The 25,268-nt window shown below is 39.6% G+C and overlaps 2 protein-coding genes across 3 annotated transcripts; one reads left to right on the top strand and one right to left on the bottom strand.

Annotated features, from left to right (window-relative positions):
* Positions 1–574: 574 nt before the first annotated feature.
* Positions 575–10,718, top strand: LOC137261394 (ankyrin-1-like). Of its 2 annotated transcripts, none has more exons than XM_067799140.1 (2): positions 575–673; positions 8,232–10,718. In XM_067799140.1, exon 2 carries the CDS (start codon positions 8,265–8,267, stop codon positions 10,272–10,274), a length of 2,010 nt encoding a protein of 669 aa, XP_067655241.1. In that variant the 5' UTR covers positions 575–673; positions 8,232–8,264; the 3' UTR covers positions 10,275–10,718. The 2 variants fall into 2 exon arrangements, with proteins under 2 accessions (XP_067655241.1, XP_067655242.1); XM_067799141.1 differs by lacking the exon at positions 575–673 and adding an exon at positions 2,078–2,088.
* Positions 10,719–11,255: 537 nt separating this feature from the next.
* LOC137261516 (peptidyl-prolyl cis-trans isomerase FKBP4-like) lies at positions 11,256–24,922 on the bottom strand. Its single transcript, XM_067799273.1, has 8 exons — positions 24,537–24,922; positions 20,444–20,608; positions 19,356–19,454; positions 18,521–18,768; positions 18,154–18,237; positions 17,643–17,879; positions 17,254–17,454; positions 11,256–13,045 (listed from the first exon to the last, which is right to left on the bottom strand). The coding sequence occupies exons 1-8, from the start codon at positions 24,766–24,768 to the stop codon at positions 12,923–12,925; spliced, it is 1,389 nt and encodes a 462-aa protein (XP_067655374.1). The 5' UTR covers positions 24,769–24,922; the 3' UTR covers positions 11,256–12,922.
* Positions 24,923–25,268: the final 346 nt, after the last annotated feature.

Genomic DNA, 25,268 nt, shown 5'->3' with positions numbered 1-25,268 from the left:
ATTTTCAAATGAACCTTAAAATGAATCTCTGACTTGCGACGTATTACACCATGTCAAACCCACTCTCCGTGAGATGACGTCTAGAAGTCCACAGCCTAGATTTTTGAAGCTCTCTTAGCTCTAAGACAGTCATAAGTTAATGTTAATGTATGATACTTACGACTACCTTAGAGCTAAGAAAGCTTCGAAAATCTAGGCCGAGGAAATCACCACAGATTGTAGAGATTTTATTCTCCTGTCAAACAGGAGGATGTCGTCACAACTGACGAGAGGGTACATGAACATCCTTCTCACAGTATTCAGTGGTTGTACAATTTGTGGAAGAAATTCACATGGCACTGGCATGTTTCAAAGTATTTACACGAATGTCAAGTTGATGCGCACAAAACACCGAAACATACTTTATTTATTTCCTCGGAAATAGAATGGGACATTCCTTGTGCTATTGTCTCTTGTCTAATTGATTATCGACTTTCGCTGAAGCGCGTCCGAACATCCATCGACAGGTGAGAGCTAGCGAGTCCAACAACGTCAGCGCGCAGCAAGCTCGACAGAAGACGCGCGCATGCGGAACAGGTAAACAGAACGTTGACTACACCTGGACGTTGTTCACCAGGCAGTTGTCGCAGGCTGCGGAGGAGGCTGGGCGTGCTGATGAAACAGACATCTACAGGTACGTTCACACACATTCATACATTTCATACACAACGCGCCATCTCAGAGTTGTTAGAACAAGTGCGAGTCTTTGTGTTCAAGAACATCACCTATGTGTGGCTCTGTGCATATTGGTATACTAGCTGTATGATAAACCTACTGTGATCAGTGCTATCGACATGCCGTGTACAGCAGAAGATTGCACTCAGTATATACAGGTCACGAGTAGTTCTATGTGAAATGATGTTACGCTTGGATGCCTTTAAATGGGTCAGCTTGCTGATATGGTGAAGACGATATTAATAATACCTATTTCAATGGATGTGACTAGAAAAAAAATATACCATATACAACAGGCTAAAGTTTAGAACTGTATGTGTTATAGCTATTCTATTATATTCTATGATCCTTTAACGAAGACATTCAGTAGAATTGTGGTGCACGAATAAAAGCGTGTGAATGTTTGGGGTGGTTAAAATGTGAGTGTAGCCTTCGTTAAGCCGGGGATTTTGAGAGTGTTTCAAATTTGTTAACCTTTGGTTAACGTAAGTAGCAATCTTCTTTCTCTACAACAGAATACCCGTTCATGGCACTAGATCTTGCTGGACTCTTACTGCCATTGGGAACGTGCAGTGACATATATCTGAGATCCCCAAATGAACTTTTAACCAAATGTTTGTAGTGTTTTCATGTAAATCAAAATTAGTCTAAGACTTACTTATGTTCGCATTTAGAAAGGCTTTTTTTGTCTACAAACTGCATACATCTGTCCTTTAGCACCGTTACGACCTGGAAACTCCCATTCAGTAAGTTCTAAATATTTGGTGGATAAAAAATGTATAGGTTTGTGTTTCAGTTATGTGAAAACATCTGATACGTTTCTCTTAAGTGAAGGATTTGCTCATTTCTTGAATCATTCCTTCGCCCGTCATCACACGTTGAGACTGAACTAGGTCGGGCATGAACATTCCGAGTTCCGTGCAGGGATTAGAACCATAGACCATCCGGTCCGAGGTCCAACACCTACCAAAGGGAGGTAACCTCCCGAGTAGACATGGTGGGGATGCCATTTGTTAGATGCTCCTTGTTCCACAGTCAACAACGTAAAGAAACACGACCCAATCTGCCTCTGAAACATTCTAAACAGAACCAGGTGATATTCAGATTATTTCTAACAGTATCTTATGTCTGACACAAACAGGATCATTCACTTGACATGGAGTCTTGGTGTCCGCTACAATGACAGCCTGTTGATTATCACGAGTTTGACTTGCATATGTTCAAATAACACTTGACTAACAGATAATGTTTCAAATCTTACTTTCAGTAGGTTGATTGATTCACAGGTGGATCTGCCTGTTGTAACTGAACTGACGCCTTTGTGGTGGGAACAGATGGCACAGATGAATGAATGCATGTGTCACGCATGACTAGGTAATTTCTACACAATAGATGTGGTTTGTGGATATTTCGACAATGTAACCATGACCCAACATAGTTTTCCAAGGCAGTGTAGTATAGATGGGCATAGCTGCATCTCTTAGACGTGCAAGGCCTTCTACCGTGGGTTTAAATCCCAGATTCGTCATCATATCACTCGGTTTGACAGTACTCTGTAGCCAGTCAGTACCTCCAAACACATTAATAGGAAACAGCAAGTCTCTAAATACCAGTAACAATAGTAGTAGTGACAATGCAACTTTTATGAAAGCACCTCTTCCGTTCAGATTCATTGAATCTTCAGAATGTTCACAAGATCCTTCACTCTAAGATTCAGTTTTGTAAAAATCAAATTGACTACCATGACACTCCGTAGCAAGATGGCGCGGAAAATCCGTTGAATATCAAATACATTGGGTTTTTTTAATTGCTTACAGACCGTTCATGAGTTCCTTTGTCATTAAAGTGTGTTTGTCATGTCGGAATAAATTTATAGCAGGAAAAATTGCAAAAAGAGATTGTGAAATCATATGAACACAGGTTTCCCTGAAACGTTGCCCTTCACCTTTCAAGTGATGTTTCTAGCATAATACTGACTGACTTAAAGGTCAAGGTCAATGCAAACAAAATATTTTAGAAAACAACACATTGCCTCAAAAGTCGGGGGAGTTTGAAAGGACATTCACCGAAACAAGCATTTGGACACGGTCCCCTGGGCACGACCAATACCAGGTCACTGGCTGCAAGCTTCAGGACAATACATCCATGGGATCCCCTCTATTTCCCTTCCCCATTACCTAAGGGTACATTGTTCCCCAAATACATTCATATATTTTTGCTGCATGACTTGTTTCTTCACAACACAGCACGTAGGGTCAGGTCAAACCTCTTCCATGCCCCACCTACTATCTGGCTATGTTGTTTACGTGAGTGAACTGAACGGCTTGTTCGCCATTCTCATTTTGCAAAATTGTATTCATCGATAGCATTGTGTGTCTGACCAAACAGTTTATGATGGCTTCGATGTGAGCTTCGGCAAACTATAAACATATAGAAAGGCTTCATATTGTCATATCTTATTAAACGAGCAGCATGTGGGGGAAACGTTTGCGGCTCCGCAATTCGCTTGCCTCCCTTTTGGCGACCCAGCAACCTATGAATGTCTGGTCTGAATTCGGTCTGGTTAGGTTCACAATTTATTTACTTGTAAGCCCATGTTTGTGTCGCGTCAGCAAAGCCCTGAATGATCTGTATAATGTCAGGAACTGTATTCATTTAATATGTGGATAACATATAGCATGACTGTTCCCCTTGGTGACTGAACCATCATCTCCTAAATCTTCAGATGTAATTATTCTTTGAATTACGTACAAGTTTTCTATTGCAAGGTCTATATATATCCACTCCAATCATCAACGCTACCACAATCTGTGCTGAAAACGTTGTCTTTAATACATTTTACAAATATCCATGTATGAATTTTCTAACGAGACCTCAATGCCGTATCACTTGCACTTACACAGGCAAACACACGTGCAAACACACACACGCGCGCGCGCGGGCGCATGCACTCGCTTGCACAGACGTGACACACTGCACCAATTATGAAGATCAGGGCTGGAGATCGGGTGGCCAGGTTTGCTGACTTGTTTGATGATGTGATTGTATCCTGATAGCGTTGACTGAAGGTCGTCGTATCATTCATCGTACTGTCTGATTCACATCCGATTATCGTCACCATACAGCTGCAATATTGCTGAATACGACGCTTAAAGTGAAAAAAACTGAATACCCGCATCCAAATTCCCACACACTAGCACAAGGGGCGGCGAGGTAGCCTAGTGGTAATGCGTCCGCTCGTTACGCTGAAGCCCAGGGTCGATTCCCCAATGTGTGACACCCATTTCTGGCCCTCACGCCCAAATACTGCTGAAATACTGCTAAAGGCGGCGTAAGGCTAAACTCACTCACTCTGACACAGCTGACGATACAGTGTTAAGGCTTCTCTAAACCTACAGGTGTCCAACAAAGCTAATATTATGAATACATTCAACAGTAGACATGACCTTTGGTTAACCTTACGTTTACAGGGGTCACGTGTGTCACTGCGCACGCTTCATCGACCAGCTAATTGCTTTTATTAACACCAAGTGTTCACGCTATACCACACACTGTCACACACATCACCACAAACATCGATACCCTGTTTGTGCTTGGTCATGGCATTTACCAACTGCATGTGAAACAGAAGCTAGAGGCTACTTAATTCACACCACATTACTGGGTTTACGTTTGGTTGTCTCTGAACAGTCCCTGAACCATACTATTTTCCCTACAACCTAGCCCTCATTGCAGTGATAAGCCCTAAATGAAGCAAGTCCATATTTCCTTTCCCTAGGTTCTAAATCTCTGGTGAGGTTTGTGTTCCTTTTCAGTTTAATAGGTTTGTTCGTTACTATCAAAATCATATATATATATATATATATATATGTGTGTGTGTGTGTGTTTGTATATATATATATGTATATATATCTGTATATGTAAATATATGTATATGTATGTATGTATGTATGTATGTATGTATGTATGTATGTATGTATATATATATGTATATGTATATGTATATGTATATATATACACATGAAAGTGAAAGTGTTTGTTTATGTCCAGAATTTCACCTGCAATACATATCTTGTGAAACCAGGAAAAGAACAAAGATTCACTTGTCCTTTCATGTGTTCACCAGTCGCCATATATTTATGACGCCAGCTGTTGACTGCACAGACATGTAACACCATGTGTATAATTGGAAGCTGGGATACTTGACATGACAAGGAAACAGAACTTCTTCCACCTGAGGGTAACACCTGGTGAAATCCTTTAGTGTTTCTGTACAACTAGCAAGTGCTTCTGTACAACTAGCCAGTGCTGTACAACTAGTAAGTGCTTCTGTACAACCGGCAACCGGCAACTAGCAAGTGCTTCGGTGCCACTAGTAAGGACTTCTGTACAACTAGCAAGTGCTGTTGTACAACCAACAAATGCTACTGTACAAGTAGTCAGTGCATCTGTGCAACTAGCAAATGCTTCTGTACAACTTGTCAGTGCTCATGTACAAGTAGCAGGTGCTTCTGTGCAGCTAGAAAGTGCTCATGTAAAAACCAAATTAAATTTACGAGGGCATTAATGAATCACTATCTTTGTTTGAAATAATTTGTACCAGCTGTTGATGTTTTACATGTGTCCAGTTTACATTTACAACACAACACTGTTCATGGACTATATACTATATGCGTTTATTTAGATCGCCTACATATGTTTAATAACTCAGTGTTTGACTTAGACACTGATAACTTGAACTGTACGAGAGTGCTAAAACACATACTGTAAGGAGCCTGTCAGGTTAAATGAGTTGGCGCAATGATTTAAACTTTTATGACATAATAGGTTATTTAATGTATTGTCATTGTTCTGTTGCTCGGTTAAATATTTATACATACACGTCAAAACCTTTTGAGGAGTTTTACTAATATCTCAAAGTATTATGGTATCTAATACTGCTTAAAGATTGATATTGCCTTTTAAGTTAAATATCAACATAAAATATACTTATATTAAACACAGGCGTTTTGATCTACCCTCGGTTGTCTATGCATGCGACGTTTATTAAACGTCAGGGAACTCTGGGTTTATAATGTAAGCAGGTTTTTGTTTTTGAAAAGGTGAGACTTTTACTTTTGTTAAACAGAGTTAAGTGACAAAATTGTAAGCACCAGTATATTTTAGAAACTAAAGAATTGTTTAGTTGGTAAACACTTGTTTGTAACAGAAACTTCGTTTAGATAATAAACACATGACGGTTTTTAAAAACGTACGACAGACATGCGTTTAATATATTAACAGTTATCTTTACTGTGTAGGGTAACGATTAATTCAGAGAATACATGAGTGTCGAACAAGTGTCCCAGGTCACAGCGGTTGTTGGTGTAATATATCCAGTAAGAATAAAGATACTTATCAAACATCGATCGCATTAATTATATATTTCGGACTGTATTTATGAGCAGGCTGGACGCTATGAAATCCTAATACTGTATGTATTTGTATATGTGATGTATTGTGTACGGGATGACAAGCTGTCTCTCCACCGCCTACGCCAGTGTCTACGTTAAATATGATGACGTGGAATTATCACTAGGTCTAGAGCACACTCGACCCTAAAATATGGAATGTGGGAACATTCTGTCCGTAAAACCACTAAAGGCTAAACGCCTACAACTACGGAATTGCCTTCCATGGTCAGCAGATACGCAAAGATGTTACTGAATTACTTGCCGATTTTCGTTCACCGCAGCCGTCGTTCATTCAGATGTAAACATAGGGACGTATCTGGCATCCTAAATTGGTACCTACTGTCTGTTACGCACCATAGAGAATCCTATGTGGAGTTAAATATGTGCTATCTCAAGCCTAGCACAAGCAGCGAGAGACCGGAAGTGCGACCGGGAACTAGATTGCTGGTATCTCAGTTCACGAGCTTCTCTTAGTAATGACAGCAGGAACTCATTTGAGTTAGTTATGCGAGACACTTCTCTAAAAACATGACTGCTGATATTAAATGGCAGTATCCACACTACGATTACAAGACATGACGTGGGACGTGGTATATTTGCATGTTCATTGATACTGGTCAACACATAAACCTGAACCAGCCTTGTATGAACTCACGGCCAGTCAGCCGCCATTTTGAACTTTCGTCAGCTGAGTCACATGAGACAGAACTTTCCATGTCTAGGGTAGGTTTAGAAAGACATTTGCGATGTTTTGGTTGAGTGGTATGCCAACAGCACAGCAATGAACGCGGGTTTGCATGCGGTTTGTCTGGTTTAACCCTAGGGAGGGATGGCAATATAAGGACGAACAACTTCCTTATTGCTATGAGGGCGACGTTTCGGTGTAGGTTATCAAGCAAGTGATGAACAGTATGAGGAGGGGGAGCATATATACAAGTTAGAGAATATGCTTGTACAGTTTGATTGCGTTAGGAAGTCAGACACAATAACAACACATGAGATTGATAGGCGCGTAACAGAAGAAGCCTGTAAAATACAAAAAGGGGTAGTCAAGCCTGTGACTATCAGGATCTTTAATGAGTTGATAGCATGCAGGAGCTATGTAATAATCTAGGTCACGTTTGATTGATGGCTGGAGTCTTCTGATGTGGATGGCTTCTTGGAGTTTCCTGAGCCTGAGCTTAAAGTCCTTGAGTTTGGTTGCTAGTGTTTGGGTTCTATACTGTGGTGGGGATGGTCTTTGATGTGGTCTGACAGAGCTGATTTTGAGTCAAGTTTAGATACTGAGGTCTGGTGTTCTTTGATTCGGGTTTTGAGGAGTCTTGATGTTTCTCCTACGTAGGTTTGTCCACAATCGCAGTGGTAAACTGTTCCGAATGATGTTTTCAACTCGCTTTGATAGGCTGATGACAAAGGGTGCTGACTGTTGACGAGTTGATTCCTCTGTTTGGATGGTTGGAAGCGAAGTGAAGGTACTGGTCTGTGTGGGTTGGTTTCCGGTATACAGTAGTATTTACAGTTTGGCATGAAATACATGTGGACCCGGTTTCTCTAAATAACTCTTCATCCAATGATCCTATCGATCTCAAGCTTTGCAACTGTATGTTTTCACATTGTAAATCATCGATTTTATGCATTTATGGAAGAATCTGCCTACGTAACTGTCAACAAAATGAACAGCAGAGTGCAGACTGCAGATAAGTAAACATTCCTTGGACGAAGTGGAAAGGCATCTAGAACGTTTCTGTAAAACGGAAACCTATTTTTCCCATGTAAACTTCTCAGACACTAGAATACAATACACACCCATGAAATATGTCCTATACAGATACAAACCTTGAACATATACAGCTAAAACTTAGATGTACAAACAGCCCGAAACAATGTTCTTAGCACGGAGACACTTCATCATGAGTCCAGGTTCGAATCTTAGATCCATCTTGCATAATGTCACTCACTCGGTCCTATGCTCTCTGTGAACTTTTACCGCGCGGATTTATAACAGAAATCATAATGCAACATAATTTTTTTTGGAATAGTCACATTATGTGTTTTTCGTTTCAGGCTTGACGGGTCAAGTCATTACAGAAGACAAGCATGTCACTGATATCCAGTCTTCATGAAGCCATCAAAAATGGCGAGCTGGATACTGTTGTGGACTTGATTGAGAGAGGAGCTGACATCAACGCCACCTACATCCGGGAAACGGCCTTCACCCAAGCGCTGGAAGCGGAGCGGTTCAACATAGCAGTGCGTATCATGGGCTCTCGGGCCTTCAACCCTAACGCTGGCAATAAGTTTCAACGAACGCCACTTTTCTGTGCTGCAAAAGATGGGAAGTATGAAATCGCTGTAGCCTTGCTTAACAAAGGAGCGGACATAAATAGTGCTGATATTAGGGGAGTTACCCCCCTTGGTGCCACAGGATGGTATGATCGACACCAGGTGGCACAGCTTCTGATCGACAGGGGTGCCGATATCAACCAGCAAGACTCCAGCGGAGAGACGCCTTTATTTCGCGCTTGCGCGAACGTCAGCGTCAAAGTTTCAAAAGTACTTCTTGAAAATGGAGCTGACAAGAATCTGCAAACTTACGAAAGCAACAGTTGCCCTCAGTTCACACCCTTAATGGCGGCAATTCCGTCAAAATACCAACTAGAAGTGAGAAGACGAAAGATGACGGACATGATTGGGTTGATGAAGATGATGTTATCACATGATTGTGACGTCAACATGGTGAACAAACACATGATGACGGCACTGCATGTCGCCGTCGACCGGAACGAACTCTTTGGTGCATGCGTGCTGGCAGACCACGGCTGTGACCTTGAAGCAAAGGACAAGGACGGGCTGACACCGCTTCATCTCGCCATCCAACCAAACAGACCACAGTACGAGATGGCTCTATTCCTGCTCCTGTATGGCGCAGACGCCAACTGCAAGTTCAAGGACTCACAAAGTGGAAAGGTCATACTTCCGCTCACACTGGTCATGAAAACTCGACCTGGTAATGAACTTGTGAAGAAACAGAGATCCAGGTTGTTGCACGCCCTGATCCCTGCCACGGATCTAAGCGGCAGGAACGTATTCGAAGTGATCGAGACGATGTTGGAGAATCCGCCAGTTCTTCAGGCTGACTTTGATCAGCTTCAAGATTTTAATGTTAATCAGCCTTGCTCCTTACAAGGCCACTGCAGGCGCCGAATTAGGACGTGTCTTGGTCAGCATCTTCTTAAAAAGATTGATACATTACCTGTTGGCTGGCAGGTAAAAAAATATGTGGCGTTGGATTGTGATTACAGGCGTCACCATCCTCGTAAGTCCTGTGATATTCACATCTGTGTGCTGGATGATGACATAGATAGGCTGAAGAGACTTCTATGTGAGGGTTGTGATGTTAATTCACCGCTTGCTGATAAAATCCCCTTGACTTTGGCTGCCCAGACCGGTAATGTGGACGCTTTGAATGTTCTGTTGGAATATGGCGCTGATCCCACCATGTTGGACCGAGGAGGTCAAAGTGCACTTCATGCAGCTGCCATCAACGGTTCTGACAATGTCGTTAAAGTGTTGTTAAAAACCAAATGTGATATAAATGCTCTAAACGCTGCTGGAAATACGGCCGTTCAGGAAGCTGCAAATATGGGCCATTTTGAAACTGTGATGATGCTTCTGTACAATGGTGCTAATTCTTCAATTGTCGGGCCTTGTGGAATACCATGCATTCATCTTGCTGCCGGAAGTGGCCATCTGAAGGCCGTCGAAAGCATTCTCAAAGTATCCGAGGACATTCGACTTGTTGATAAGTTCGGAAACACCCCTTTGCACATTGCTGCCTCGAGAGGCATTATCTACCTCAAAAACAACATCCGACTTCCGGCGCTGTATAAAGAGGAAGTCCTGGAATTGTTAGACGCAGTCAAGTTGCCGCTTACATCCGGGTTCCCGCAGTATACCCGGGTTGATGGCGTACACCATCTTGAAGTTATTGAGATGTTGTTGAAGAGTGGAGTTAACCGACGTGCCTTAAACGCCAATAAGAAAGAAGCTTCGGATCTGGCTAACGAGTACTTTAAGGAGGCAGCTAAACTGATTGCAGGTGTGTAGGCATGGGTTGTGCAGCATGGACCTCACGTGTGCCTTGGACATATTTTAGGAAGTTATTTATTCGCAATAGTTTTAGACAGATAAACATTTGTGGACACCTGATTGCTTAAGTCAGACCACATATATGACCCGTATGTATATTTGTTGTTTAAGGCTGCTCATAATAATGAAGCTCCTGGCGGCCATATGTATATGATCGAAAATGGACCAAACAAGCCAATGATATTCTTTATTAACAATGTTCACTACAGGGTCAAACTGACACAGCACATGAATACCAGAGGGCTGGGGACCTATATGTTCGAATGTTTGTGGTCCAAAGCTATCAGAGTGTATATTCAAGAAGGTGCACGTGCACCTTAATATGCAAGAATGAATGGGGCATGAATTATAGGTGTCTTTTGTTTTTATTTGATAACATGGCCTTAAACACCATTAAAATATGCAGCAGTTGCTCTTTATTGGGGTCTTCATGACAGCAATTAATGGTAAAGCTGCAGACTTACTTAACAATCAGCACATGTTGGTGTATATTGCTGTACGGGCGCAAACTGTCACAGAGAACATCTGGGCATTGTTTATTCAAAGAAGACATGACTTTATTAGTAACGGCCATGACCATCCTTTCCCTTTGCTGGACAGTCATCTAGCAGCACCCATCCCTGAAGATCCGGTTTAGAACTGATCTTCAGTATCTCATGCCTGTCCTAAGAGGGTCGTGTGGTCAGGCACGCTGACTTGGTTGACACTGATACCCCATTGCGGAGATCAATGCTCATGCTGTTGATCAATGGACTGTCTGATCCATACACGATTGTTTACAGATCGCCGCCATGTAGCTGAAATATTGCAGAGTGTGGCGTACAACTAAACTCACTCAATAAGCTTGTGCCTTTCAGTAACATCTTGGGGAAGAATTATTTGACCCTCAGTAGGCTTGATTCATTGCTGAATAGAACTGATCACAACAGACAAAACAAATGGATTTCATACCAACTTTATGTGTCAATGTACGTCCAAGATGTAACTAAACAAATACCTTAAATGATGATGATCATAAACTGAAGTTACGGACAGATTGACGGTTCTTGTACAAACACACACACACATATTCCACTATAAAGATTACATCCATCGTGTGGTGAAGCTTTCAGTCTTGCTGATGGAATGGAGAGATACAATCAGCTTGGCAGGTCATTTTTGTTATTTTCTGTGCACTTCATTCACTGTTCAGCCTAAAGATAAGTCAACTGTAACTAAATTTCAGAAGAAATAATCATGCTGAATATTTTTCTGCTGTTTAAGTTTACGTTTAAAATGATTCACTATTTCTGCTGTTTCATACTCTCAGTAAAACAATTGCTTGTGAGCGTGCTGAACAAATTAAAATGAACAGGATAGAGGAACCTAAATGCAGACCAGCATGGCAAGAATCAGTTATTTTCCTTATTTATAAAACATGTATCTCCACCATCAAGACAATACACTGACTGTATCTTTACAAACATTAAATCGTTAGGTTGTAATTCTAGCACTGAACTGCAGAGTTAGCAGGCATATAGGATAATACAAAAACATTACCTTCAGTTCTATGTGGGACGATGGAAGATGAAAAAACACAACACAATACAGACATACTTATGAGGAATGGTTGAATGGTTGAATGGTAACCAACAATGGTTGCAGGATCTGCATTAGTTTCTCTTGAAGATTCTTGGTCCCCAAATTTGCTTTTGTAACACCTCAACACAACTTGCCATCTTTCACTTCACAGGACCAAGGATCGTTATACATTATGACATTAACAATATGGACAGGAATTCCAAATAGGCCGCACATGCAATACAAAGGGCCATGGATCTAACAAAGAGATCATAACCTCACAACAGGGTAGTTGTACAGGATTTAATAGTATAGGAGTATAAGCCTCTCATAGCACTTTGTGAATTATGACCTAATTCCACAAGAGTTCTATGACTATCCTCAATCAATTTTTGAGAAAACAAGTTACAGGCCTCTTAGGACTGAGATTGTTTGGGGGGGATGGACCAGTAGATCTCTTCCTTGTTTTCACATTTCGTTTGCACAAACATCAAAATATTTATTAGATGCTCTAACCATCAAGTGAAGTCACAAACGCAAACTGTATCTACATAACCTGTTACTAAAACACTTCCTGCAGCCATTATTCTGCATATCAGGCTTCCTCCAGCAACAGGTGAGACTCATGGACCCCTCATGTTCCTGATCAGTAATCAATATTGACAGATCCTCAACAAGACTTAACTTTCAAAATGACTTCACTCTGGGCAGAGCATCGCACAATGACTCATTGCTCAGCTCCTAATTATGCTGATCCCTAACGTTCACTGGACGCTGACCCTCAAAAACTAACAAGGAGCCAACATCTTTTTTCAATCCTCATTTTATCTTTATGTAGTAGCTTCATCTCTTCACCGAGTTTACTACCATCTATTTTTCACAGAAATGTACACTCCATAAAAAATCATTTCAATTTCATAGACACTTATTGGTAATCACAGACAGGTATAAAATTGTAAATGTAATAATGCAGATTCTTGATGTATTTTATGATGGAAATATATGACATGACAATAGCAATGGTGGATGAAAGTTCCAGGACAAGTTTATGCCTCAGTTGGTTCTGCAGGTGTGTTCTCAGTGGCAGATGATTGGTTACCTCCATTTTCCACTTCCATCTCTTCACTTCCGCCCTCCGTCTCTGGGGCTTCATTTGAAGATTCTTCCACCTTCAAAAGAAAGTTATTGTGCTGAGCTCAACGCATTTTAGTAACTGGGCGAACATCAGGGACACTTTCCGTCCTGATAAAATCACTAAATTGAGCAAATGACAACTGCTCTTGTCACGTCGGCAGATACTGACTAAAAAATATTACAACAACTAGTGGTGCAAGGAAGGGGGATAACTCCTGTATATTGCTAATACAGAGGGGGGTGGTGGTGGCGCAATTCTTGTCCACCTCATGTCAAAATACATTTCATACGAAAATAGGATTCCAAGAATATTAACAAGTTACAATGCAGGTCACACTCACCAACACTTTAAGATGTTCAGGGAAACTCAGTGATTGAGAGAGAGAGTGAATATACTTTTACACCCCTTTCAGCAATATTCTGGCAAATCACTTTGGTGGACACCAGACATGGACTTGACACATTGTACCCATGTTGGGAATCAAATCTGGTTCTTCGGCATGATGAAAGGACACTTTAACCAACTGGCTATACCACCGCCACCCTGGAAACACCTTCACTTGTCAACACAACACAATGAAGGTCACAAGTATCACCACTTTAAACACATACCACATGTTGACACAACTTGACACAGGTGATGGGCACTGCCTTGTACGACAACTCTGCATGTCAACATGACACCATGCTGTTCACATTCATCACCAGAGTGGCAAAACCATGGGCAACAACACTATGGAAGCTATCTGATAATGGGTTGTTGACATCCTTCGTATCTCTAGGGTATATGTTCCGGTAAGTCTCCACTATACCCTGGATGCATCTACGGGTATAATAGGGCCTGAAAATTCTATTATCTCCCTTTGTTGACTCCACATTCTCACAGAAGCCAATCAGCTAAGCCGCTGTCAAAACCGAGCTTCCAAACAACTAAGATAGCAGTCACAATCATACAGACAAACTTATAACTCAGTAAATACATGCAAGAACTCCTTCTATCTCTTTCAGAAAACCTCTGCATAATTTGTATTAAGTTTAATTGGCTAGATAATTTTAAAAGCGAAAGTGAGTTGTGATTTGTTCACTGAACTCCACAGCACAGACACCTGACTGGATAAAAAGCCTGCAAAGTTAACTTAAACCATCCATGATCAACACTCAACATAAACATAAAGATCACATCTCTAATCTGTTCAGGGCAAGTAGTGTTGATAAAGTAACAATTTGTTTACAGATAAACCTGTCCAGTTTTATCCAAAGGTCAAAGAAGGACATTCATTCAGAAAGTTGCTCAGTTTGAACTTTATTCTTTTGGATACATTTTGAAGAAATTAACCTCACATCAACTTAGAGGAAAATGTTTTACATTGTTATACTTCTTGGCAAAACATGTCTGTCTTCACTCTTGCCAAGAGAATCATTTGCCAAGATTGCATGCCGATAAGTACCACTCGTATATCGTACCCTGCACAGTAAGTGTGGCTATTGTTCAGTGTGTCACATTTCTTCCGTTCCATTTGTATTTTCAGCATCTTTGTCTGGCATTTTCTCGCCAAACGCTTCCATTTCCTGTTCAAGCGGCATCATTCCTCGTGCCATATCATTGGTCCATTCATCTACTAGAAGATCGTCATTATTTATTACCTACAAGCAAACAGGAACACACTTTCAAACTTACTTTGGCACTATACATTTTTGTCAAACATTTTGGAATTGTGCAAATTTATAAACATTTTTCTTGGCAAGAGAGAGTGAAGCATGAAATGCCAAGTCTTATACTAGTATTCGGAAGCATGATCTGTTTTAACTTTTTGGTTAAAGATTAACTTTACGTGGCAGAATGATTCTTCCTTTTTTCTTTTAATGAAATACATTAGAATTTTTACCTTGTGCTGCACCAGGATTTTCATGAAAAAAAGGCAGAACCAAAATAATAATACAGACAAGTATTTATTGAAAATAACATAGATGCATCTTTTGGCTGAACATACATTCAGATATAAACTAATTTTTAGCCATAACCAATACCATCACTACAGAAGGCAAAATGAAGCAAATATAGATATATTCTCAGGGCTAATTTGAGATTAATTCCTGCTTTTTCAGGAATTTTTAGAAGAATAATTTAATTCAACAGAATTTTGAATTTTATATGTGCTATTTTTTTTTAAAGATACATGGTCCATACAATTATTAAGTAACATCTGAATACAAAAGATCTTACTAAGTACCATGGTATCATTATCATCATCATCATCATCATCATCATCATCATCATCATCATCGCAAAGACGTATATACGTCTTTGATCATACCAAAGTCCACCTTCAATACTATGGTACCATCTTAATATTGAGGACTTTTCCAAATAGCATGGTAACACTTTCATACTAAGGACCTTTCTGAATAGCATGGTACCATCTTAATACTGAGCTTCTTTCTGAATATTAAGGTACCATTATAATACTAAGTTTTTTTCTGAATACCAAGGTACCACTTTGATACTAAGGATCTTTCTGAATGCAATGGTTCAGTCTTAATCCCAAGTTCTTTCTGACTACTATGGTACCATCTTCACACAAAGGTACTATCTTGATACTTTTCCATATACCAAGGTAGGTACCACTAATGATCTTTCTGAATACCATGACACCATCTTAATACTGGACAGCACTGGACCAATGACATACCTTGAATATACACATGTGTACATTTTTGTTTATAATATTTTACAGAATACATGAATAATCGCTGGTATTTATGAGAACAAAACTTCTCCACTATACCCTAGACGCATCTACGGGCGATAATTTATTATTTATAACCTAACTTTGCTGACTCTGCATTCTCACAGTAGCCAATCAACTAGGCTGTCGATACAACCGAGCTTGCCAGTGTCAAGACAGCGGTTGCAACTGTGAAGGTTTCAGATTTTGGTGAAGTCATACAGTCAAATTTACAGGTCCGAATGTTTAAAAAAAATATATGCAAGAACTCTTTCTACCCCTTTCAGAGAATCTCTGTATGGTTTGTGTTGCCAATTTTAATCGGTTAGATAATTTAAAAAGCGGAAGTGAGTTATGATTCATTCACTCAACTTCCCAGCGTAGACACCTGATTGGATAAAAAACAAGCCAAGGGAAGTAATAAATTTTTCGAGCCAACCCGCAGATGCATCCAGGGTATAGTGGAGTCACATCGGAATGTGTACCCTGGACATATCAAGGATGCCAACCATAGGCCATATTGAAAACAGACATAAATAACAGTGACAGAGAACTAGCACTATTCTAGCCTGGACAACAAACTGGTCAACGTCAATCGTCGTCACATTTTCCAATAAATCATCCTACTTGTCTGTTTGTCAGTAAACATCTAGCTTGGTCAGTCACAATCAACAGTGAACTCAACAAGACATCTTACCAACCCTTCAGCATTGTTACTGTTGTTTATCATGTTTATTACCCGGCTGGGGATGATACTGCAATCTAACTTCTATAGCAACATTGCAGTGGTGTAATACCGCTAGATATATGATATTCATAATGGTTTACAGATATGACGTCACAATGCTTATACCTCTGTCACAATAGTCTTAGACCTTGCTTAACTCCCAGAAAGCTGAGAGTCATCACACTGTAGACAGTTCCCATAAATTCATGTTGGAAATTAATAAACAGAATATTGAACTTGCTCCTAAACTCCTACCATTTTTATTTACACGGAAGGTCATTTCGTACCCTCTCTATATTACTGAACAGCATTACTACAGCATTCCTACAGGTTATCACTAACATCAGTTGGCAATGAACACATACATCACCCGGGGCAGTATCAACAATTACAACATGGTTGAAACAACTTACATGACTAAAATCATTCCCGGTCTGAGTTATTTCATACTGACCATGAATATTATGAAATGTGAGGAAACCAACACAGTGGACAAACTGATCACGAACTAGTATCATAGGCGCCATGGCATGTATATATTATTGTCGAAAATCAAACCATTTTCCAATTTTTTTATTCACTTGCATCAGGGTAATAAAAATACCGACAGCCCAAGTGCGCTGATTGCCTTGTTAAACAGATTTATCATCCGTATAAAATCACTTTATATCCTAAATATGTTCTATCCACATTGTTCATTTCTTACATCAATTAAATGTTTGGGTAACAGACAAAACACATCAACATATAATCTACAAGTGTCCTCAAGACATTATCATACATAGCCTACCTTTGGGGCGTTCTTGGCATCTCGCTCTGCAAACTTTGTGAACATTCCTGCATAGATCTTCTTCTGCTTCTCTTTGAACTGTTTTATTTTCTGGTTACACAGAACTATTTGATTCCTCGCAGCCTTGTTATCTGGTTCAACTTTCAATACTTCCTCGTAGTCAACTCGAGCCACTTCATACTCACTGGTCTGGAATCGGGCCTGCGACAGAAAATGCCAAAATTCACTCATCGGACATGATAACATTTGCAGTTCATGCAGCACATTGTATAAGATCTTACATGTACATATTCTTATGAAATTTTATGGAACTTCGTTGACACTCGCTATTGATAATATAGACAATTACATTTTCAGACCATGATGGCGGCTCTATGATAATAATTTACCTGTCCTCTTCTGAATAGAGCCTTGGCACTCTTTTTATCAAACTCAAGAGCTTTATCACACTGCTCCACAGCCTTGAGACTGTCTCCAGTCTTCAGGTAGCACATAGCCAAATTGAGGTGCGACGCCAACATCAGTGTGTCACGTTTCTTTTGATCCTCCTCCTCCAGGCTCGTCTCAAACTCCAGGTATGACACTATCTTCTGGTAGTGTTGTATTGCCTTCTTGTAATTTCCTGCCTGAAATAAGGACACAAGTTGTACCAGGGTGTGCAAGTAAGAATCTTCAATCAAAACATGCAGGTGACACTACAAATAGGATTGACTCGATCTAGTCAGATGGGAAAAGCACACATCTTTTACATTAAAAGCCTCTACACCACATCTAAAAAATGAGACATGTGTGCATGACTAAATCACATCACTCAACCTCATGCAATCTCCCTAAGCTCATGCAACATTCCAGCAACCACAGATTTCAAAATTCATGTTTTCTTATTTGCAACTTTGGTACCTTAAAAAATGTTGTTCCTTTAGATTTAGCGATGTCTGATTGTTCCAGCTTTTCCTTTGTGTCCATCTCCCAGCCTTCCTTCACCTTGAACAAGATGACCAACAGTTAACAATGTTAACAATGCTAACAGTATCCCCAATAAGGCTTTAACAGGGTTGTTCTCTGCTGACTAAATGTTGCAAGGGGAGGTAACTCCAACAGTCACATTGCACAGGCGTAAATATTGATACATTATTACTTAAACAGCTATTTTTCACAAGTTCTTGCTTGCTAATTTCTGATGTATCTTATTGCATTCAATATGAAAAAACTTTCACCTTAATGGTCCTAACAGCAGTGAATACAAACAAATAATTTCAAATCCTACCTTTTCAAAGGACTTCATCTCCACTTCATATTCCACAGTGGCACCAGCGGGTATATTAAAGTCCTTATTCCCTGTTGCTCCATAAGCATACTGGGATGATACATCAAACCTTGCCTTTTCTCCATTCTTTAAGTTCTTTGCTATTATCTCCAGACCTTCTACAACGCCCTTTTCAGACCCCTCTCCGACCTCAAACTCTACATCACGTTCTTCAAACACTTTACCTTCGTACAAACCACTATAATGAACTGCAAGAAAGCAACACAAAACGCTAGAATTTTTCAATGGGGTTATGAATTATCGTCGTTTAAGACAAGAGATCCATACAGTGTAGGTAGCCTGCAAATATTCCAGTCTGACAGTGACTGAGCGGGTGAGTTCGGTTTTACGCCACTTTTAGCACTATTCCAGCAACATCATGGCACGGACATCAGAGGTGGGGTTCACACATTGTACCCTTGTGGAGAATCAAACTCGGGTCTTCAGCATGACAAGCGAATGCTTTAACCACTAGGCTTCCAAACCACCCCAGTCTGACAATGAATCTTTTCAGAAAATCAGTTTGGTTGCCATGGTTACTAAAATCTACAAATCTGATGACTATCAAGACAACATACACAGTTCTAACAAACTAAACATCACTGAGAATCTTGGCTTATACCCATGATCACATATTCGTGGCGCTCCTAGGGGCAGCAACTCTGCACAACAAATTGGTGCACCTTATCTGACCAGTTCACCACGGCCTGGGTGGTATCATGAGCAATGTGCAAGCCAACAGAGTATGTTTACTTACAAACAAATTGCTCAATAGTCTGAGAAAGTTTATACTTACTATTTACCATGGCGCCATCATTTGGAGTGTTGTACCCCTCGCCTTTCTTTATTTCGTGCTTAATGATGCCGCCATCTTTATTTTCCGTTATATCATCACCTACAAATGCAAGATGAAAAATAGTTTTTGAAAACATTCAAGATTAGTACCCTTATTAGTACCCTTCAAAGACACCTATTTTGACAGGCAATCAGGGATAATACAGCTGTTTGGTTTTTAAGATCCTTATAGCAATCATTTCAAAATTGGTTTACAGATTCCTTGCTCCTTTAAAATACTACATGAAAAATAGTTGTATAATACTAATTTCAAACCTAGGTTTGAAGGGTCACCAGAAAAGAGATCGTACACAATGCACATATGAGAGGAAATGAACAAGTACATTAAATAAGGTTACTTACTTGCAATACAATTAGCACAAAAGTAAATCTGAAGCATTTCATGGAACAAGTAAACATTTCGCTTTATTAACTGCAGGTTAAGACACACTTATTTCATCCTCGTACATACAGTGAGTGAGTGAGTGAGTTTAATTGTAAGCCACACTCAGCAATATTCAACCTATATGGCAGAGGTCTGTAAATAATTGGGTCTGGACCAGACAATCCAGTGATCAAAAGCATGAGCATTGATTTGTGCGATTGGGAATTGATGACAAGTGTCAACCAAGTCAGTGAGTCTGACCACCCGATCCCGTTAGTCGCCTCTTACGACAAGCATGGGTTGCTGAAGACCTATTCTTCCCTGGACCTTCACGGATGTTATACATACAGAAGATATTGACATATCGTCATATCAATGCAATGATAGATCAAAGCCAACCTTTCAAATCAACATCATCAATGACTTTATAATAAAACAGATTATTGAAAAGGAACAGACTGTCATGGTTACAATGAGGCAAGCTCAAGGCAATACTGAATGTGTGACAATACATTCAAATAACTTTCTGGAGGCTTCATACAAAACACTGTGCCTCTTTTTTATGCATACTTTTGATGACTATAAAATTCTTCAATGCAGACTTTGAAAACAAGACATAAGAGTCTGGCTTGTTAATTTCTGAAGAAGTTCCTGTGATACTTTACCTTTCCAGTCAAATAATTCTACTTCGAATACAAGTGTAGCATTAGGGGGAATCTTGGGTGGGGCACCCGCCTCGCCGTACGCATACTCCGGTTTACACCAAAATTTGGCCAGCTCTCCACGCTTCATCGTCGCCACGCCCTGATCCCATGCTTTGATCACCTTACCTACAAATGGCAATGGAAACATAATTTAGACAAAGAAATGGACAATGTTACATGTCGATTTCCAGCCAGTTAACCAGAAAATCTAGACCAACAACAACCATACTTTACAATGAACAATATTGACAAATCACAAGAAGCTGGCTGATCATCATCATCCACAATACCTGCTGTTTTCATACTATCTATACCTGCAACACAAACTATTTCACCTGAAAATTGCTTAACAATGTAATAGTGAGTATGTATGCTGAGGTCAATGTGTAAAACAAATGAAATTTTCATTTTTTGCTCCTAACAAAATCTTATAATTATTCAGATACATCAGTTACTTCTCTACTCAACTGCAAAATTTGTCTATCTTTTATTATGATAACAATTGTAATCACTATCAAGTTTAACTTCATTCCACAGTGACAGAAAATGCAAGAACTGAACAACTGAAAGTGGTTTTCTAACCCTTGCATAATTAGTCTACTGTTATATTTTAGCACCTTTTGACATCTTGAAAGATTTAGTCAGTCTGTCTAAAATTGACACATTTTTCAGTCACTTTCAAATGAAATAAAACATGCAAACATTTTAAAATATCTGCAGCTACCAAAAAAGGGTTATGTGTACTCTTAACAATCTATATGTGATATATGGCACTACAGTGTATCATAACAGGTGTTTGTATATCTGCTGGATAGGACATTTGGTTCAGATATATCATGCATGTGTAAAGTATCATTGGTCATTGGCACATGTCGTGTCCTTGGCTCTATAAAATGTCATTTACAGCGGACTGGCAAAGAAGAGTAAGTTATGCACTGACCTGACAACTGACACGTATTACCATGTATGAATGCCACCCATCTACGCTTGTCATTGTGGGTGGAGGGGCAGCTATGAGCAGAATCAATTTCATAGCCATGTACTGCACGTCAACCAGCCTTCATCTGTGCTCCCTTTCGTAAACTTATTAGTTTTACTCACAGTCGTGCACTGCCTACTTCCCAATAAACATGTTCTCTCCACTGGTCCAAGTTATACTTGTTTGTCAGTAGTTAGATGTCAGTGAGCAAGCAATCAAGGTATTACAACCATATCGTTTGAAGGCTACACAGACACTTTATGTGAAGATAAGGTTGTATTGTCTGCTTTAGTAAACATCTGTACGTAAAGTAGTTTCTGTCAGTGAAGTATCAAGACATGTGTAATGCAAACTCACACATGACAACTGGATTCCTAATTTTCTGATTATATGCAACCGTTACAATTGCAACGAAAAGAAAATAAGTCTCTTCTAAACATCCTGCATAATCATGTCGGTGAACACACAAGTTGTAAAAGTCTCTTACTGTTAAAGTAATGTTGGAAATAGAAAACAAATTCCTGTTTTTAGGCTGTTACTCTGTATACCTCATGTTTACACAACTGCAAACAGGATATGTCAAAATAACTTACTTCGGGCCAAGTGGGCTTTCAGTGGGATGTGTAAGAGAATATCCAGAGAAGCATGTTTACACATGAAGTTTGGCAAAACTTATAAATAATATGAGTAGCTGCTGAAAACAGTAGATCTGACTATAGATGGCAATTAGGTCACTTAGCCATGTATGATGATCATGATGATAGAAATTCGACTCAGCTGGCATGGAATGCACATGCTGGCGAAACTGGTCATCTCAAAGATATTTTGTGCTTTTTCATGTGTGCTGAATATATTTTATTTACTGATTAATGTCTAATGTGTCTTTCTTGCATTAAATTTTTGTAAAGATATGTAAAACAGCATGATACCTGATACCAGTGTAGGAAAGATGTAGAAAATCTAGACTGTCCACAGGACTGGTTGGTCAAATGTTCTACCAGTCCTGCCAATATCTAGCCTATCCTCCAAATATAAATAAAACACCATTTTAAGACTTAAAACTGGTTTCTTTTTCTTTAAGCTATCATTGAGTATGCACACACACAGCTTGAACTGTTAAATTTCTCCTAGTGGAATCATCTGGTTACAGCATTACAGAACTAGGCTTCAGACAACTCATCAACATCTCTGTCAAGATCTGAAAACTGACCCAGCATGAAGACGGACTAGATTTCAAATTTAACCCATCGTCCACAAAATTCACAGGTCTTGGACTTCGGGACAGGTTATCTTTTCTACACTGCTGTTACCCACAGTAAAGCACCGTGTTAAGTGTCTCAAAACATACAGGTGGCATGAGTACCTGAAGATCGGCAGGACTGGATATTGTCATATACACTAGGACATGTCAGAAACTTCCCTAGCTGATATCTCTATCCCCCAGCCCATCTGTTTCACCCGTCAATATTATTCTGTGAATTGTTATGAAAGGCTGTGTACTTCCACACTTTAATTTCTCTAATCGGTCACATATAAACAGGCATCTATATCCCCGAAACTGACCCCAACCATTGCCTGTAACACCAGTCAGCTTTGAAAGGACCCCACCTACATGTTTCACTTTATAGTGACAATGCGACTCCATCATAGCTACATCCTTAATACTTTCAGTCTTGAAAGTTATTCTTCCTAGATGTACATTGGCTTCGTTATTTTTCCATCCTAGTAGTTTTTTGCCATTTCTACCACTGGCAGATGATTTACCTTCAAAGTGTTTCATTTGTTTTCATAATACATTTGTAATGAAGTAAAAATGACTTCACCTTAGTTGATCTGTCCATAATTAAACTCTCAATTGCGCATATGGGCTGCACAGCTGAGGTCTCAAACCAGTCACGAATTCTGGGATATCATATGGGTACTCATGGGAGAAAAACAATAACAAAAGGAACAACCAGTGCACGGAAATTGCTCCGCATCAGTGCCCCTTTAATACACAGTTTGAACTTAACATGTATCAAGCTATACGCCATAAACAAAATAAACTGATTTATGACTCATGCACCCGAGTCCTGTCTCTGCCACATTATGTAATTAGGCAGGTGTGATACTTGTCCACATGACGTTTTTATGTCTGTGGGTTGCAAACAAACTACATCCATTTTTCTCAGATGACTGGATCTGACGGAAACTGGTGCAAATTCAGAGAACATGTATCTACAAAACCTAGCATCTCTGTATACATTCTTTATCTTTATTCTTCTTCTTCTAGTGTATATGATTATGTTTGACAATGGTATAATCCATATTTAAACAGCACATGAAGTACAATAAAATAAGTTGTTATCCATAAAAAACCTTACTTTCTTGTGACTTGCCATACTTCTTAACTGTTCATCAAACAGATCATCTTTCTGTACATAAAATGAACCCTCAGCGTATCAGCAAATGAATCGGCCAATTGGAAGCCGTTGCTACACTTGAGTGCACCCCCATCTGCTATGACTTGGTTCGGTCTCCCGAGGGCTTCGTTTCGAGGGAAGTAAGCCCAAGCACAAAATATTGCACTTTTGAATCGCGATTGTACGCTTATGATTTTCTTTTATTTGTATTTTACAAGCAGAAATGCATATTATATGTCATGAATAATTGATAACTGTATTTTAATTATGTTTTAATTTTTGGTTGCACGTGACCTTCAAGGGGGAATGTGAGCAGAAGTCTTTCCTATTAAATGATTGTAAAGATTAACCTAAGAAAAACGTCAGTTTTGATGCGTTCAATTCCCATTAAGTCATAACACCGTGATAAAGGTCCAAGGGAGATAATTTTCCAAAGAGGAGTAAAACATGCGATTATCTCCCCTGAATTTATCTCCTACATTTGACTACAAAGACCGGTTCTGAAAACACTTATTTGTAACAATATAACTGAAAATAACCTTTTCGTATAGATTAACTGATATTAAGCTTGAAATCACGTGCAAATACCAACATGAAGATCAATTTCAGTGATCTAAAAGCGTAGAGATACAGGTTTCGTTATCGTTTCGTAGCCTAGGTGTAAGCTACCTACCTCTTCCCAGTTGAAATTCGAACTTCTCTCCCCTATCTCTGCTGGAATCAAACTTTTCCCCATTTGTAAGTGTCCCAACATAATGCACAAACACGGTGTCTCCGGGAGATGGACTTGTGTGGCCTTCGCCATCTCGTAAAATTTCTTTCAGAATCCCACCATCCGATTCAAGGGAAATATCAACCGCATTTTCTGATGGTTTCTGTTCCTCTTGGACCTTATCGCTTTCCATCTTTGAAAATGTTTTACCACGTCTTATCAAGAATATCAGGCAAACTGCAATGTCTTTATCCCGACACGATCAACGATGCACCGTCGCGAACGTACTGCTTTCTTCTCGATTTTTCTGACCATGTGAGATCCACTAATGTATTTTATCCGACCGCAGTTACCTCCCTTTGGATTCTTCATAGGCGACGCTAAGGGGTTTGTATTTGCTTAAAATACACAGGTTAACAGCATGCACTAAATTTGTTTGATTATATTTCCGGGACTTCACGATATGCTCTTTCTTCTGAGTAATGTGAACGCTGACACGATGCAATATGACAGATGTGGTAGGAAAAGTATTTAACTGAGAATTTAATGTTATTCGTTATTTGATTATGTCAGTTGTGGATCCCCGCTCATGACTCCATAAACAACTATTCAAATGAGGATTTGTTTCATTCGATTGTATCCGGGTCATATGTTTTCAGTTCGAATGTGTATTCATTTCAACTCATAACCCAA

Source organism: Haliotis asinina, chromosome 14 (assembly GCF_037392515.1).
Source record: "Haliotis asinina isolate JCU_RB_2024 chromosome 14, JCU_Hal_asi_v2, whole genome shotgun sequence".
Taxonomy (NCBI): Eukaryota; Metazoa; Mollusca; class Gastropoda; order Lepetellida; family Haliotidae; genus Haliotis; species Haliotis asinina.
Note: the sequence above shows the minus strand (reverse complement) of the source record. Positions and strands in the feature narration are given on the sequence as shown.

Excerpts from the sequence above, each read along its gene's own strand:
- LOC137261394 (XM_067799140.1), top strand. The coding sequence starts at position 8,265 with ATGTCACTGATATCCAGTCTTCATGAAGCCATCAAAAATGGCGAGCTG.
- LOC137261516 (XM_067799273.1), bottom strand. The coding sequence starts at position 24,768 with ATGGAAAGCGATAAGGTCCAAGAGGAACAGAAACCATCAGAAAATGCG. Across the intron at positions 20,609-24,536 it reads CGAATTTCAACTGGGAAGAG|GTAAGGTGATCAAAGCATGG; the intron begins GTAGGTAGCTTA and ends TGCCATTTGTAG. Across the intron at positions 17,455-17,642 it reads CTCTATTCAGAAGAGGACAG|GCCCGATTCCAGACCAGTGA; the intron begins GTAAATTATTAT and ends TTTCTGTCGCAG.